Here is an 18,677-nt window from a genome sequence, read left to right as displayed (position 1 = left end):
GAATGAATGAAATTGAGTCTTCATTTGATTGACAAATTTAAAAAATTTCTACTGATAATTTTCCTCGGCGAATTTTCGAAAAAATATAAAAATTAAAAATAGAATTTATTAATTTTTTAAAATAGGAAATAAAATTTTGTATTTTTCGAAAAAATCCTACAAATTAAATGACATTTTTAAAGAAAAAGTTTAAGTAAATTAAAAATCGAAAAAACGAAATTTCTACATTTCTTTTTACAATAGCAGTCAAGAAAAATGTCTTGATTTTTCAGGAAACCTTTCCGATGACAGATATATCCGTTGTAGAAATTATTTTCTATATTTCAAATTCTTTGTCAGTTTATATTCTATTATACATTTTTTTTTCACATTCATTGATTGGTATTTTTATTGACATGTCACTGTCATGAAAAGATGTATATATGACTTTCAACTTGGACATATAGTAAATAAAATTTTATTATTATTATTCAAAGTTTTTTTTTCTACAAAAAGTTTATATTTTTTTTTTTTATTAATATATATTTATTTCAATTTTTTTTTGTCTTTTATTGTTTATGTATTTCGTTGTGGAATAATCAGAGATTGGAATCTCTTCTTCAACGACAAATACATCATGGAAGTCAATCTTGTTGAATCGACTCACGAACCCTTCCAATTGCAATCATTGTCGTAAAAAAAAAAAAAACTTGAAGAGGTGTGCCGACATGTAGCATCTTTCTTAGCAATTCATTGGATAAACGAGGCCAGACTAAAATAAAAATAAAAAAAATAACAAAATGTTAAACTCTGTAACATCAATTTTTCCCAGTTAAAATTTTTCGCATCTTTGAAATTAAATTACAAAAAATATATTTAATTGAATATAATACTCGTGTTTATAATACATAGATTAAATTCAATTGAAAATAAAAAAAAATTAAAAGATTGATTGAATGAGCCAAAGTTAATCAAATTAATTTCATCAAATTGAGCAAATGCACAGACTTCGTTGAATTGAGATCAATCGGTTTCTGAATATGTTCAATAGAGTTGAAAACATGTAGCATATTTTTTTTTAAATAAAATTAAAACGTGAAAGTCAAATGAAAGAGCCAACAAAATATATTATCAGCCTGTGCTTTTAATAATTTAAAATATAAAGAAAAAAGGGAAAAAAAAAAAAAAATTATAATAAAATAAAATTTAAAAAAAAACACGATTTGTATGTGCACATGTATATATTTATATTATTAACATGTATATATATTTGCTAGTGAATCCAGGCAGTATATCAACAATGATAGTTATACACGTACGTTATAATCGTAAATTAGCCAAGGTAACATAATATATTCGTGGGGGCTGTGTTTGGTTCGCGCGTATCTGTTTTATGCGGTTATTATATACGACAGCAACAGTCATACCTAACTTGATTATTATTTTTTTATTTAACTTTTTTAATTATTTTTTATTTAATTATTTTTATTTATTTTTATCATTCAGCTTTGAATTATTTTATTATATTTTATTAAATAAAATTTACTTGATTTTAAAAAAATTTATTTATTTATTTTTTTAAATTTTATTTATTAATTTTTGTTTATTAATTAATATAACAAAATCAATTAATTAGATTGTTTTATTAATTTGTTAATTGTTTGTTATTATTAACATAGTTTTTTTTTTTTTTTGTATTATTATTATTATTATTTATTAGTATTTCAAATTGCGAGCTTGATGAATCATTTTAATTTTATTTTTTTGAGAATTTATTTTTTAGTTTGATAATTAAAATTATTTTTGTTTAATTGTAAGTTGTTTTTGGTTGTTATTTAATTTTTGGTGATGGCTATTTAGCGGATAAATAAAATTGCAAGATTGTGGACGGCCAAACTCAAATCAAGTTGTCTTCTCACAGATTGACACAAAAATTTTCATGTGTATATTATATTTACACACAAATTATACAAGGCTCATTAATTTAAAAAAACTTGAAGGGAGTAAAAGAAAAATAAAGTTAAATAAATAAGAAAAAATATTTAAGTGCCTTTGCACCATACACGTGACATGGTGAGAAATAATTTGTCGGTTTGATAAAAATAAAGAAAATAAACAAAAAAAAATTTAAAAAAAAAATTAAAAATTATAATAAATAAATAAATAATAAAAATATATATTTTTTTAATTTTTTTATAAATGAAAGAAAGAGTACAGAATTTCTTGTACGAGTGATGTGGTTTACAACCTCCAACTCGACGTGTGACTTGCTGGAGTTTCCTGGTGAGAAACCCCCTGCATGGTCAACAAACATTTTTATAAAAAATCATATACGAATAAATTATTTGTCTCTCATTTTCATCATTTAATTTATTAATTTTTTTTTTTTTTATTATAATTTTTAATACATAAAAAAAAAAAAATTATCAAAACGAAATTTAAATAAAAAACAATTTTTATTTATTGATATAATTAAAAAATAATTTTTATAATTATTTAATACAATGATTTTTTTTTTTTTTTTTTTCATTGATTAAATATTCTTCAAAATTTGTTATTAATTTTTTTTTATATAATTCACTTGTCATTTAAAAATCGAAAGAATAAAAATAAATGGAAAAAAAAAAACGAAAAATTGTTTGGCATGCGATGGCCCATCTTCAGGACAAATTGGCTCTCGAATTATTAATTGTTCTTGCCATCTTGATGATGATAATATTTTTTTAAATATATTTTAAAAATAAATGATTATTTTTATGACATTTTATTTTAGTTTCTTTAGTATATATGAAGAATCAAGTTTCTATATACTCAAAGTGGCTTCTGGATTTATTTATTGGCAAGTCACAATTTCTGTCGTTCTACATTCTCCATGTAGACCTTAATGTGCACCACTTGAACTCGTTTCTTTCTCAATTCACAATGTGTCAGTATATAAATGTTTATACCTTGTGGTTGGTTATACCAAAGGACTCGCCGAAGGATCGTTATCTCTCTCAACCATCCAAGCACACACATGCACACATTAATGCACAAATGCATCTGTTGTAATTTGCAACACAGTAGTCATTTGATACCAATCATCAAACATCTCAATTTGCAATTTAATTGTATAACAATATAAAAGAATTTTCCATCTTTTTTTTTTTTTTAAATATTTTCCATATTTATTTTTTAATTTATTCATTAGTTTATTTATTTATTATACAATATAATTTCATTTAATTTATTCATCATATTTTTTAATTATTATTTTTAATATATGTTATTTAAAAAATTATTTTTCATTAAATTATCATTCTGTATTTAATTGGAAATTATTTCAAGAATTTCAAATATTTATAATTAATTTTTAATAAGCAAAAATTAGATGGAAATATGACGAGCTGGAAGAGACACTTCTTATCAGCTAATTTATAAAGTCTTTTGTCCCTCTTGAATTTATATCGTGACATTGTTGAGACTCGTAAAATCGAAAAAAAAATATCACAAATTAGCGTATGATGATTTTTTTGCTCCCTCAATTATAATAAATTTTTTTTGTAAATTTAAACTGCAATTTTTTTGTCAGGTGTTTTTTTCTCTAATCGTAATAACTGTTTATTTAATAATTTTTTTTTTTTTTTATGTAAAATATAAATTATATTGCACCTGTCTTACATTGACTTGGTAAAATGATAATCGGAAGTTTTTTAAATAAAAAAATAATATTTTAAAATTGCAATATAAATGAATTTAAATACTTTCAAGTTTATATATATTTTTTTTTATTTTGACTAAAATGTTTTTTTATTTTTATTAAGTTTGTGTGTGTGGGCTGTGATGGTCTTGAGATATTGTTTGTATATTTGTTCCTCCCGGTGGGCTTTATACATTCTTGTAAATTGTATTAAAATGCCCCGTCTTTTACGATCGTGTCAAACAACCTATGCAAGAAAAACGCCAAGAATCTTCATTTTCAAGTATGAAATATAAATAACAAAAAAAAAAAAATCATAAATATACACGCGCATATACTTGATGTGTGTCAGAATCTATACGACCACTAAATAAGACAAAGAAAATGACTGTAAAAAAAAATAATAAACAAAGAGAGATGTACAGCGTAAAAAAAATTATACAGCAATTTTTTTTTTCATATCGTATAAATATTGAAGTGGAGAAAAAAGAATAGAAAAAAAAAAAAAAAAGGCAATGTGAAACGATCGCCCCCTGACATTTGCTTGACACGCATGGCACCCCCTTTGGATATTGAATCTCGATTTTATGATCCCCCGACGACGTCAACCTTCCTCTCTTACACATTTTAACAATTTTTATTTTATTTTTTTATTTTATCATTATTTTTCGTCAGTGCGCGGTGTTAAACTTTTATCTGTAAATTTCGAGGAAATCAGCCGAGAACAAAAAAAAGCACAAACGAGATGAATCATATAAAAAAAAAAATATATAAAAAAAGGGTACATTTTACAAAAGAGCCTGAAAATATATTATAATAATAAAATAAAGAAAAAAATATTAAAAAATATACAAAGAAAACAATTTTTTTTTTTTTTTAAGGTATATAGATTTTTTTGCTTTTCATTTTTGGTATATACATTGTGGAATGATTTTATGGTTGAGTGAATTTTTACGATTGTACTTCAATAATAGTTTTAAAAGTAGCAATTTAAAGTGGTAGTTTCGCGCCAATAATGGATACACATTGGAGTATGTGTTTGCATGGTTATTGTTAAAAGGGGTGTGTTGAATAAATTTTTTTTTTTATCTTTATTATAAAATGTATATTGTTTAATACACAATACACATTTGTGTATTACTTGTGTGTACTTCGGGGTAAAGTAAAAGTTAAATTTAACTTTAGTAGCAACGATTAGCGGCCTCTCAAAAACCATCATATAAAGAATTGGTCAACGCCCATCTCTTAAAATTTTTGTAGAGATAAATAAAAATAATAAAATAAAAATTCAACTCAGCATTGATGAAAACATAAAACTCATATAGTCTTTTAGTTTTTTTTTTTTTTCTTTAAATCATAAACATTACAACTTTCTAAGAGCTAGTTAAATACCATTTAGAAAATGAGTATAATTTTATATTTTTTTTTAATACTTTTTAACGTAATTTTATTTATTTATAAATAGAAAAATATTATTTTTTTTTTATACATATTTAAATTATCATGACATTTACAAGTGCGAAAAAATAAAATTACAAATTATTTAATAAAATACGAATTATTCCCTTGAAAAAAAAAAATACTAATCTGACAATTTCTTAAAAAAAATTAACAATCAAATAAAAATATTTACTTGTTATTTGTTAATAATTCCAGCTAATTTTTGTGATTAAAATTTCTATATTACTTTTGTTTAATAATACCATTAATATATAAAGTTGTTGAATGTATTTGTTGAATAAAAGGCTATTGGCAATAACTCGTATTTAATTCTCAAATATTGTTGAAGGTGTTTAAATGAGTGTGTATGAAAAGCTCCAACAAATTCAAACTACCCTTTCACTTGAAAATTCCTCGTTGTATTATATAGCTGTAAATTAGCAGTGTTATACACAAAAGAAAAACGACATCGACATATACATTTAAATTTTTGAATAATAAGTAGATATGCGATAGAAAATTTGTACAAATAAACGAGAGAGAGAAAGAGAGTTTGTTAAAATGAACAAGTGGCATCAAACAATTAGCCAAAATCCGCGTGTTCACCGAGCAGAGGTTAACTTCTGATTGGGGTAGGTTGTTACAACTAATATCTTTGGTCTTATCCTCGTTATTATCCCCCATACCTTTTAATATTGCTCGTGATGCTCGTGATGCTACTGAAAGGCTTCTTATTTCTCATCCCTTAAAACTATCTTCATCTTTCTCTCTTACTCAACAACCCTATATACATATACCATCAACTTATTCTGCTGTTTAACTGTTATAATATTATTATATATTTTAACATCCCTCTCTTTCTTGCTTTGTTACTCTCTTGTACCTCTTAGCAATATGCCAATGCGGATATTAAACCTTTACTTGACTTGTAAAGCTTCTCTCAACTAATTTTACAAGACGATCCTCAACTCATATTATTTGCTCTTTATATAACTTTGAAATTTTCATATTCATGCGATGGCCAGTGTCAAAGAAAATATGTAATTAAATTTGATGACAATATTTTCATTTTTTTAAATAATTTCCATTTCTAATATTATAATCATGGAAAAAATATTTTATTAATTTATAATATATGGATATTTGTTTTTCATCTTAAAATTATTTATGATATTAATAATAAAATTTATTTTTCATTTTATTATTTAGGGTATAAAAATTTACTGAATGAAAGGAAATCCCCAGCAAATAATTGTATTCATAGGGCAGGTGTTAAAAAACCGGAAGCCTTTATTATATGCCGACAAATTCAAACAGTGACTTTTTGACTGTATAATCCTCGTTGAGATATTTTTTTTCTTTTTTTTTGATCCTTTCGGTGAGCCAGCCAACAAGTCTCGGGAACTTGATGCATTGTGTTGTTTGATGCACGTCTATAAGAGGCCCATTGGCTTGAATGAAAAAAAATCTTCTTTCATCAACAGCTCCGTTTTTTTTTTTTATTATTCTCATATATACATAAATAAATTCACACATATTATCAAAAATCAAAAAAATATTTTCATCATTTCCTGCAGCGTCTATGAAATAAAAAAATTTATTTTTCATATTTTTTTTTTTTATATTTAAAAAATAAATCATTTAAGATTATTTATTTATTATATTATTGTTGTTATTAGTAGGATAAAATAATAAGAATAAAAATTATTAAAATAAAAATATAAAACCACACTATTCATGTTAGATCATAAATCATATTTTCAACATTTGCTCGGTCACTGGTTGCACTGATTTTTTTTATTTTTATTTTTTGCATACAATGATAAGCAACGAACCGTGTGTATATGAATATATATAAAAAAAAAAAATATGTATTCTAGTGTGTTATTGAAAAGAATATATTATTTATGCGTTTATGAATATAAATGTGAATTTTTGAGATACCCATCCGTTGGCAAAGTTTAGCTTTTACTTTCGGAAGAATTGTTCCAAAAAGAGCAAGACATGTATGTGTTGAGAAAAAAATAAATATTGTATCAATTTCACTGGACTGTTTGCTATTCGCTACGTTAATTTTGAACAATATTAAACGATATTTTCCATCATACACATAATGTACCTATTTCGTATGATAAATTTACAATATATTATATAATTTTTTTACTCCGAAAAAATGAAAACACAATCGTGCATTCAAAGATTATTTAAAAATAAAAAAAACCACATTGTTTATAATTAAAATACAATAAAATTATAAACAATTAAAGCACCATTAATTACAAGTAAATAAAAAAAAATTAGCCGTTGTAATTTATATAGCTAATTCAGTGTGAAACGACGTATTATTTATTTTATTTTTTGAATATAAAAGAAGTTCTTTTTTTGGATGTCATTTGTAAAACCAACAATCATAAAGGGTGTATGCATTTGTACTTAAATATATCCACACACACAATTTGACTCTTCTCAAGTCTCGAAAAGTGAGCAGCAAAGGGAAAAAAAAAAATAAAGAAAAGAAATATATAAAAAAAAAAAAAATACTGGCAAAAGCGTCACATCGGACCAAGTGACATCTGTATTAGCAAGATTATAGGGTCGTTTACAGAGGGTGCACACACCCGGTTTTTCATCCATGCGTATTGTAAATATGTGATACGTGTGTCTATGCGTATATAGAAAAATTTTTAAATCTAATGAAATAGGTGTAGATGACGGGCAAATGAATGACAGACTCAAAAAAAGAAAAAAATTGAAAAGAAAAAAAGTTGTCAATGAATAAACGTGCTTGAGTGTTACGAGTTGGAATTATTAAAATATTCTGAATAAGAATATATGTAAAAGAAAAAACTAGAGAGATTGTGTATTAGCGAAAAAATAGTTGAACAGATTTAGTTTGTAAATGAGATGCGACAGGTCAACGGGACGTGGTGTTGTAATAGGCGATGAGTCGAGACTAGAGTGACGATATTTAGGGGAGAAATTTAGTGTCAAACATGCTATACAATACATAATAGGACAATATTTCCCCCTTCTTCATCTACTTTTTTTTTTTTTTTTTTTATATTTTTTCCTTCCTCTCTTACGCACAAAGTCACCCTGATTTTTCGTCGTCGCATTCACTATATGACAGACAAACTCAACTGAACCAGGCCACAAACTCCAAACTCGTCAGACTGCCTGCTGCATTTTTTCGTTGAGTTTTAATTTTTATACTCATGTTTGTCAGTTTATTTGAACTTTTTATTATACATTTTTTTTTTTTTTTTGTTTATTTAATTTTTAAATCATAGTTAATTCTTGTATATATTTTTTAAATATTGTTTTTTTTTTTAAATATATTTTATATTTGTGTTTTTGGTGATTGTGACAGTCAGTGTTTTTTTAGTGATATATATATTTTTCAACGGATTTTTGGATTATGTATCATAACGTTAATCTTGCACTTTTTTGGAGCTTACAATGTGAGTAAATATGAGGGTTAAAAATATAAAAATCAGTTGGATAAAAAAATAATATAAATAATAAATTGATATAGATTTTTTTTAAATAAAAATATAACAAATTACAAGTACTGTTTATATAGAAAAAAAAAAAAAACAAAAAAAACAAACATTTACATGAATAAATACAAAAAAAAATTGATATTTTAAAATGACTATTAAATTTTTTTTTCAATAAAATATGAAACAAAATATAAAAAAATATAAAAAAACATTTTCAATATATTCAAAAGAAAAAAAACAATTAATCTAAAATAATTTTTGAATTTGTTTTTAATATTCAAGTCCAATTAAATTTTTATTAAAAAAATAAAAAATAAAATATTAAGGTGTAGAAATAAAAAGGATAGAAAATTTACGCATCTAATTTATAGAAATATAAAAATGAAAAAAAAAAGAAAAAGGATAGTCTCACTCTTGGTATTTACGATAGCCAGTGCCTTCTGCGTATACGAAAGAATATCCACGATGTTACGATGTACCCGGATATATCAAAGAGACCGCGATTTTACAGCCCCCATATACTCTTTACGGCATCTCAAATCTGACATCTATATATAAGATGAACATAATTTTTTTCTTAACCCCTTCCTCCCTTTTAATATTTTAATAACAACTAAATATATCAAGATAATTATTTTACATTTTATTGATTAAAATATATTTTATTATATTAAATATAAACAATACTTAAATTTAATATATAACAAGATGAAAAAACAGGATATTATTTTGCAGCTATTTAAATTTTTTTTTTCTTATCTTTCAATTGCAACTCGTTCACAAGTATATGAAAATAAAGATTAAATTAATTTTATGTATTTTATTATATTTAAATAACACATGATAATACAAATTTTTATCAAATAAATTGACAGCATTATATTTAAATATAATAATAAAAAATATTAATTTAACATTATTTAATTATTTATATTTTTAAAATGAGTTTTAAAATTATTTATTTTGTAGAAAATTTACTGGTTTTATTTTGCATATAAAAGCCACGTGTAATTTGTAATTTTAATTTAAAAAAAAAAATCTTGATTAATATATTAAATTAAGTAAAATTAAATAAACATATTTGAAAAACATAAATTTATTTAATTTTAATTAATAAAAAAAGTATTATTTATTTTTAAAACAAATTTATATTTCGATTTGAATTGAGCGCCAAGTGATCCAACCAGTAGTCAGTTTTATTTTATTTTCGATTTGATTATTGTTATTTTTGTGGCGATAATTATTTTTAAAAATACAACAACAACAATAATACATCATTACAAAGTATTTAAATTTGAAAATACACATAGCTGTCTTGTTCAATTAAAAATAATATTTAGCTTTATTTATGATTTCGATTGTACGCCTCAAAGACGACACCTGATTCACCCCATCAATCCAAATCAAATACTAAATTTAATTAATATTCAAACATAGTGAGATCCTCATGATCCTTTTGATGTATTTCTACCCTTTATATAATAAATAAATATATATAAATTTTTCTCTCTATACAACTATGTTAATACTAAACATTCATAACACAACAAATATGAAATATGTAATGTTATATGTATATAGTAAAAGCAACACCTATCATTCTATCAATATGCATGATCACCAAGTGTACAAAATAGCTTAACAATTATTGTATGAATCAAGTTTACGAAAGTGTAAATGAGACAGAGACAATATGTACAATCAAATTTCAATATACAATACAGTATGATATCATTGGTTCCACAAACAGACAAATAACACAGTAAATTCCATAGTTATATATGAATTTTGACCATACATTTATATGACCAACAACACAATGTAACACACTGCATATAACAATTATAATGATAAAGCAACCAAGCGTATATTCACCTCTCTCATTCGTCTGCCAAAATGTCCTCACGCTTGAACGATATCAAAGAACTTGTTGTCCGACCGTCGGATCCTCGTTTCACATTGCGTTACGTTTTATCATTTAACTCATATGTCTACACTATTTCTATCTCTCAACACTAGCTTTATGTATATTTAAATTCACATATTTAAAACCTTCAATGTTATACCCTTAAAAATCAGCATGAATCTCTCCTGGCCGAAAAAAATTTAAAAAATTATAAAAATATTAAATTAAATAATATTTTTTAAATAATTTTAATTAACGCAAAATATTGAAATAATTTTATTTTCATATATTTTCTTTGTAAAATTATTATTTTTACGTGAAAAAAAATTCATAAAGCTGAAAGATCTGTGTCATGATATTTAATTTTTTTTTTTTTCACTTGTTTATTTTATTTTCACAATCATTTGGTTGGACCAATTTATTATCATTATCAGAGAATGATAATACGCAGTAGCAAGCATATTTATTATCACAGATAGGCCCTCTCCATCCAGATTCCAGTCAAAGAGAAAACTTGCAGAGTTATACATATATTTGTTTGTTTTGTTTTTTCTTTCATTCTCGTCCTTTTTTTAACTCTTCCAATTACCCGTTTGAAGCCACTATATTTATACATATACATATGCATATAATATCATACAAGTAACATCAGAAAATTTTACTTTATTTATTTTAATTTGTATGTTTTATATTTTATTATTATTTTTTTTTTTTATATACAAATGGTATAACACAATCACATTTTATAAACGAATAAAATGAAACTGGTGCTCGTTTTGATTATATGTATGCATAAAAATAATATATATTTGTTGAAGAAAAAAAGATGAAGAAGCAATAAAAAAAAATTTGAAAAATAAAAAAAGGATAGACGAAGTAAGGAGGATACATTGGTGGAAGGTGAGATAGTCCCTGGTGCGTGTTAGTCCTGATAATGTAATAACGTATTCTCGTTTAAGATCCACTTCATAAAGCAGACAAACCCCTCTTTTACTTAACTCGATAATATATCCATACTGTGGCTTAATTCAACTACAAGTAGTAGTGTGAATAATACCTTTTATTTTATTTATTAAAATTATTTTATCATGATTCTTCTCTCCTTTTTTTTCTCATCGAAAAAAAAAAAATTTATATTCATTTACATATATGCATTAATAGTGTTGTATATGTTTTAATTTTTTAAGAGTGTTTTTTTTTATTATAAACATGATATTCTTTCGATATAAAATTATTTTTATTTAAAAAAAAAAAAGGGTATGTTTGTCTTGAGATGTTATGTGTATTTTTGTTTTAATTTTAAAGTAAAATATCTTTGTTAAATTCATGGTGGTGTTGTTTTTATATGTTGATGGTGTTTATGAATATATATATGTATATGAAAGGGGGGTATATACAGGTATTATATTATGAAGAAAATGTATAAGATGAAAGATGATATATACTTGGGATTTGTCTGTGCCCGGCAGCGTCGTGCGTCATGTCGCAAATATTAACTCTGATACAGGCCATTCATTCACTTAATTACAAACAGGCGTGATTTAAGGGAAGTGAGACGGTTGGGGGTCTTTTCTGTTAACTCAGAAGTTAAGGTGAATGTATACTGTATAGCTATAAGTTAAGGGGGTTGAGGGTTATCGGGTATATATGTCCAAGTGCTATATGTCTGAGTTGCGCGCTTCGAGTAAGTGAGTTAAATTTAAGTGGTTTTTTTTTATTTATTTATTTATATATGATTTTTTTTTTTTTTCTTTATTATACCTCATTTACACAACAGGAGCTCAAGCAGAATATTTATTTTTTATATATTCATTCAAATATAAATATATTTTAAATTTTAAATTTTTTTTTTTTAAATTTACTTTTTTTTTTTGAATAACATTAACGTTTGTTTTTATATTTAATTAATAAAAAAAATCATAGATTGATTAGCTGTAATTTTTAATTAATTAAAAATTTATATATTGATTAGTTTTTAATTTTTTTTAATTAAAAATTAAATTAAAACGTTCAAAGTATTTTTTGAAAAAATAAAAAATTTGTCAGTTGAAAATGTTGATAATTGTAAAGATAAAACTGTGTGTTAAAAATAAAAAAAAAATAAATATATCCTGTCAATTCATGAAGAAAATAGTGATACACAAGAGGGATAAAAAAGGAATGTCTATATGAAGAACATATAGGGATCAAAATCGCGAGACGAAAAGTGAACGCGGTGACGCGTGAGAGTCTTGCACATTGGCCAAAGGAAAGATTACCATCGGGATATTTATTTATTTTTTATCTTATGTTCTTTGGAGCCAAAACTGGAAGAAAACTTTTTTCCTCATTCCATATATATAATTTAAAATAAAAATAAAAAAGAACATGTTAGTTTGATCATGGTTGTGTAATATAAATAAAATGAGAATGAAAAATTTAAAAAAAGCCAAAAAAAAAAGAAAATAGATACTATAGTATGCATGAGATGAGTCTTTTCTTAAAGGGAGATACTTTGGTTGATTTTTATTTATTATATTGAGACATGCGGTCAAATTTGTGATATTTTTTGTTCATTTTTCGCGAAGATAATAATAATTTTTGTGTCTGATGCTCTGGTTATGGTCTTCGAACCTAAGAGGGTATCTTTTCTTCAGTTAGCTATTATATAATTTGGTGAATGTGTGCTATAAATGAGCAAGAGACACACAAAAGTTTGAGTATATATATATAGAGACATATATTTATACCCCGTTTGGTGTGGTTACTCACCCCATTCACATGACAACAGTTGCGGTTAAACGGCTAACGCGAAACTCTCTGCTCTTCTCTGCTCTTTATACCCTTTAAAACTATATACATATATAGCTTTAAACGTATACCTTGATTCCCTTGAAAATTCTAAACTTACGCGAAAATTATCTGTCTCACTTTTATACATATCTAAAAGTTGAATGAAAAGAGATACTTTAAATCGCCATACAGTTAAATTACAAAATTCAAATTCAACTATCAAATCATGCGCCAGTTTGAATCACCCTTTTTATATTATATAATTTATTTTTAATTAAAATTGGATTATTATGTTTCTTTAAAACACGTGATCATATTGTTATGTCATTTATATTTTATCAGGATTTTATTTTAATACAATTAAATTTTATTGGGCTATTAATAAAAAAAAATTTTGCAATAATTATTTAATTAAAAATTAGCTAAAAGCATAGAAGAAAAAATTAGATATGTTATCATTTAATTTTACATGTGATAGCCATGAAATTAACCACTACTAAAAAATAAAAACAATCATGAAGTTGGTACATGAAATAAGCTGTCAGTGCATTTGAGTGACAAGCATGAAGTTGGCGCCAAAAATTTAATACTCAAAAATTTTTTCTTCCACACATAAATTATAAGTTTTGTTTTTTTAAACTTTGAACTGTATGTGTGTGAAGTTTGGCCGACAATAAGACATGTATTTATGAAGTTGGTACTCAAAAATTTTATGCATCAAGTTTGCCAACAACATAATGCCTATAAAAATCAACAAAAACCATTTGGTCTTTTATTTTTTTTTGGACAACGTGCGAGTCGTATTATATTATTTTAAAAAATAAAAATAGTATCAACACACATGTAGCATTTTTTAGAACATAGTGTGGGTATATGTATATATGATGTAAAACGATGTAAACCATTGGAGTGCGCGTTGATGCTCGCTATTAAATCAAAGAGGCACTCGAACGGTATCCGATGCGCCGGGAATTTCAAATCGTTTCCCATAAAGATCCCCACCTCCAGCTTCTTCTCCAGCTCATACTCCAATTTTCAATGTATTTTCATTTTACACACATATATATTTATACATATGTATTGCTAGATCTATGATTTCCCCGGCAATTGAATCTACAAGTCAAAAGAGAAAATATTTTCAATGAAAAAAAATTTAAATTTCTGCCAAATTTTGTTTAACACGCTCATTACTTTGTCTAATATTTGTACGAGACAATTTAATTATTTTTATTAATTTAATATATTGTGAATTTATTTAATTATCATAAATTTAATTTACTTTTTTTTTTTCTTTAATTTTAATCTACCCATCATCAAGTACACTCCATAAAACTTGATTTTTTTTGGTCTATTTTGCAACCCTCTGATGATATTATATCGTAAAAAAGGATTTAAAAAAATTCAGTCATTTAAAAAAAAAATTTTGTGAATTTTAAGACGTTTTCTCTTTTTTTTAAATTCATTTTATTAGCTTGAAGAACATTTGGTGCTTCTAATTAAAGATACGAAATCGCTCTATCGCATAAAAATTCGTCTGAGAAAGAGGGCCTTTTAGCTTTCCCGCATTTTTCTTTTCTTATTTTTTTTTTTTTTTTGGTGTTCTTTCATCTCTAAGAAAAAGGTGGCGAAAGACGAAACTTTAACCGGGTGCTAAGTGTAAATGATAGCTAGGTGGTTGAAGATACTTTCAAAAGAACAGTTACCCATGTCCTACACCTAGGGTGTTGTTTATTTCTCCTTTTTTTTTTTCATTTTTAAATCTTTTTTTTTATCTCAAAAGATAATAGTATGAGTTTTCCACTAAAATTGTACATAACCTGGTGCTTGTTGAATTTAATATGAAATATAAATATCAATCTGAAATGAAATTGAAGAAAATATCGAAAAAGAAAATTTGTAAAATAACGACAGTCTGATTCACAATTGCCTCGATAATCTTTGTGAAAATTGTCAAAACAACAGCTGCATCAAAGCTCATTTCAACGTATTTTTTTATGATTATTTTTCATTTTATAAGTTTACTTTTTTTTTACAATTGAAGAAATCACAAATGCAATAAGAAAATAAAGAAACAAAAAATAAAAAAATATATACAAGCATCTCTCTTATTCATTCAATAATAAAAGAAGTAAAAAAAAAAAAATAAAAAAAAGTAGAATATCGAATACAGTGGCACGTACATAAATTTGCCAAGTCCACTTAATTGAATGGGGAAAAAGAAGGGTAGAAAGAAAGAAGAAAAAAAAAATGAAGAAGAAGAAAAAGAAGAAGGAAGAAGCCCCCGTGTGCTTTTGTGTATAAAATATAACTCGAGGACAAAGAAGAGACTTGGAATACACTCTCACATAATTCGTGTCCAATAGGCAAAAGCAGGCAAAAGCCAGGCAAAAGGTTCCTCATGGAATGTTCCATGGTATTTTCAAATAAAAAACATGATAACTCCAGCAACTAATAAATAAATCAATAAATAAATAAAAAATGAACAAAAAAAAATAGACAAATTACATTTTTTTTTTTTGTTATAACAGATGTTTTAATTCATATGTAACACACACGGATATATTAATATGAAATATATTTATGTTTATCCAAGTTTGTTAAAACAATAGTTGAAAAAAAAAAAATTATACCAACATAGAGTGGATTTCCGGATAAATAGATTATTTTACTTTTCGTGGTTTAGGGAGAATAAAAAACAATTTTTTGAAATTATATTTCAACAAAATTGTAGTTGAAGTATAAACAAAAATATATATAATTTTGAAATACTAATATAGTCGTCGCGTGCCCATGCTTGAAATTCCTTAAAGGCATATCTTGGGTTTTTTTTAAAAAAAATAAACATTTATATCGTTTGAAGAACCGCAGCTGGTCGAACCAAACAGTAAAATTTTTTCCTTCTGTTTGAGCAAAAAAGCTTGAATAAAAAATAAAAAAATTCATAAATAAAATTATATTTGTTTTGTTTATTTTAGGTAAGAAAAAATTTACATCTGATCCATCATGCTGTCCAGTATGCAGTGTAACACTTCGACCACAAGAATTAGAACAACATTTTGCCCAAGAATTAGATCGTTTATATAAAATATCATTAAATAATAGACCAAGACAAAGATCAATATTACCACCAAATAATACAGATAATATACATGGACAAATGTTACATGCACCATCAACAACTGATGGTACATTACAAGGTAGATGGGAAACATATAAAAGAATACGTTCAAATCGTCAAGCAAGAATACGTGTTAAAAATCGTAAAAGAAAAGTTGATGAACCATCATGTCCAGTATGTAGTGAAAGATTAACTGGTACATCTGATGAACTTAATCAACATGTTGAAAGATGTCTTCATAAACATAATGGTGCTAATAGTACTGGTACAATTAATATGGATGATGAAGAAGTTGATGTTGAAGGTGATACTGATACCTTTGAAGAATACGAATGGGCTGGACAAAGAAGAATTAGAGCAACTTCAATGTTAATTGGTGGTTTTACTGGTGAGTATTTTTTCTATTTTTTAATATATCTGTTTGCAATTTGTTTGTTTTTTATTTATTTTTATGTAAAATATTTATGGATTGAATAATAAAATAAATAAAAATATACATACCAAAGAGGAAAAAACTAATAAAATCCATGTGACATTGGAATTTAATTTAATTTCAACAACTCAATGTGTGTATTCATATGAAAAAAAATAAAACGTTTGATCAATAGTTTATTTTAATATTAAAAAGTTATATTTATGTATAGAAAAAAAAACAATTAATATAAAAATATTTTAATTAAATAACAGCTGTTGGATTAGCAACATCATCACGTGGTAATGGTGGTGCATCATCACGTCAAGAAGAAGAAGAGGATCTTGTTGTTGATGGTGATGATGCTGTACAATTTGGTCCAGCTCAATATTCTGAGGCTGATGTTATTGCACCACGTGTTGATGGTACACCACGTGAACAAAAAGAACGTGATGCACTTAGAGAAGCTGTTATATCACCAAATGCACCATTAACACCACATACACCACCAGATCAACCACATGGTGCACAAGTTGAAATTAAACCGGAACCAGGTATTATTAATAATTCACCATCATCAACACCGTCATTATTAAGACAACAAAATGAAGATGTACAAATGTCATCATCATCACCTAGTAATGATAGTAATGATACACCTGTTGTTGATGCACTACGTAATAGAATACGTGATTTAGAAAATGAAATGAGAGGACAACCTTTTAAATGTCTCATTTGTATGGTATGTGTTTTTTTTTTTTTAATAAAGCTATTATTTATTTATTAAATACATTTATAAACAATATGTAAATTTTGTTTTTTTTGTTTGGGTTACAGGAGCAGTACAAAAAACCAGTGACATCAGTTTGTTGTTGGCATGTACATTGTGAACAGTGCTGGCTTCACACACTGGTTAGTATTTTTATTTATTCATAATTTTTCAAATTTGTTATCATCATAATAATTATTATGTGACAAACGAAATAATATTTTCATTTATACTCATTAATTTATTTATGCTCATCATATCAAACACATATATTTATCATCAAAATAATATCAACATTTAATACTCACTATCATGATCAAGCCCGTATAATTGCTTCATTAAATTTTTCAAATATAAAATCATTTAATAGCTCTAATTTTTACTGATTATTATAGAAAGAATAAATTGTTTTTTTTTAATGATAATTTATTGTGTTGTTGATTTTTAAAGGGAGCAAAAAAATTATGTCCACAATGCAACATGATAACGTCACCAACGGATCTCAGGCGAATTTACATGTGAAGATTAACTGTAAATATCAACTGGTCCAATATGAAAGTGAACTAGAAAAAAAAATGATAATGAAAAAAAAAAAAAAATACTGTATATTTTGTATATTTATTAAGTTGATTAAAAAAATTTTTCCCAAAACCCTTGTGACATCCTATTTAACATTTAGTAAATTAACATGTCTAGCTGATAATTAGCAAAAGAAATAATAATAATTAAAAACTAAATAAAAAAATAATAATATAATTATATAAATTAAAAAATTATTCAATCATATTAGCCGTTGTCCTGCCCTCGATAAAAATTCACAAATACTTGTATTAATAAGTGAAAAAAAAATAATAAATATATATAATGTAATTACCATCAGAAAAAAAATTGAATTTGATAGAAATTAAAATTTCGAAATTTATAAAAATCGACGGGCCACGGTGACATCCGTCCTCGACATATGAAAATGATGATAAAAAAAATTCTTTGTGTAAATATAGCTTGCAAAATGAATGAGAGAATAAAATATTTAAAAATGTCCCGAAAATTGAAAAGAAAAATGAAATGTATTCAAAATAAAAAGACCATTTGAAATGTG

The 18,677-nt window shown here is 25.1% G+C and overlaps 1 protein-coding gene across 3 annotated transcripts in view; it reads left to right on the top strand.

The window, feature by feature from the left end:
* Positions 1–18,677, top strand: part of LOC122857648 (E3 ubiquitin-protein ligase Rnf220-like) — a 57,221-nt gene extending 38,544 nt beyond the window's left edge. For 2 of the 3 annotated variants that reach the window (XM_044159917.1, XM_044159918.1), the window contains 4 exons: positions 16,255–16,785; positions 17,085–17,551; positions 17,647–17,721; positions 18,029–18,677. In XM_044159917.1, the coding sequence (XP_044015852.1) occupies positions 16,255–16,785; positions 17,085–17,551; positions 17,647–17,721; positions 18,029–18,100 (1,145 nt within the window). In that variant the 3' untranslated portion in view covers positions 18,101–18,677. The remainder of the gene's footprint in view (positions 1–16,254; positions 16,786–17,084; positions 17,552–17,646; positions 17,722–18,028) is intronic. The other variant, XM_044159919.1, reaches the window with a different exon arrangement.

Source organism: Aphidius gifuensis, linkage group LG5 (assembly GCF_014905175.1).
Source record: "Aphidius gifuensis isolate YNYX2018 linkage group LG5, ASM1490517v1, whole genome shotgun sequence".
Taxonomy (NCBI): Eukaryota; Metazoa; Arthropoda; class Insecta; order Hymenoptera; family Braconidae; genus Aphidius; species Aphidius gifuensis.
Note: the sequence above shows the minus strand (reverse complement) of the source record. Positions and strands in the feature narration are given on the sequence as shown.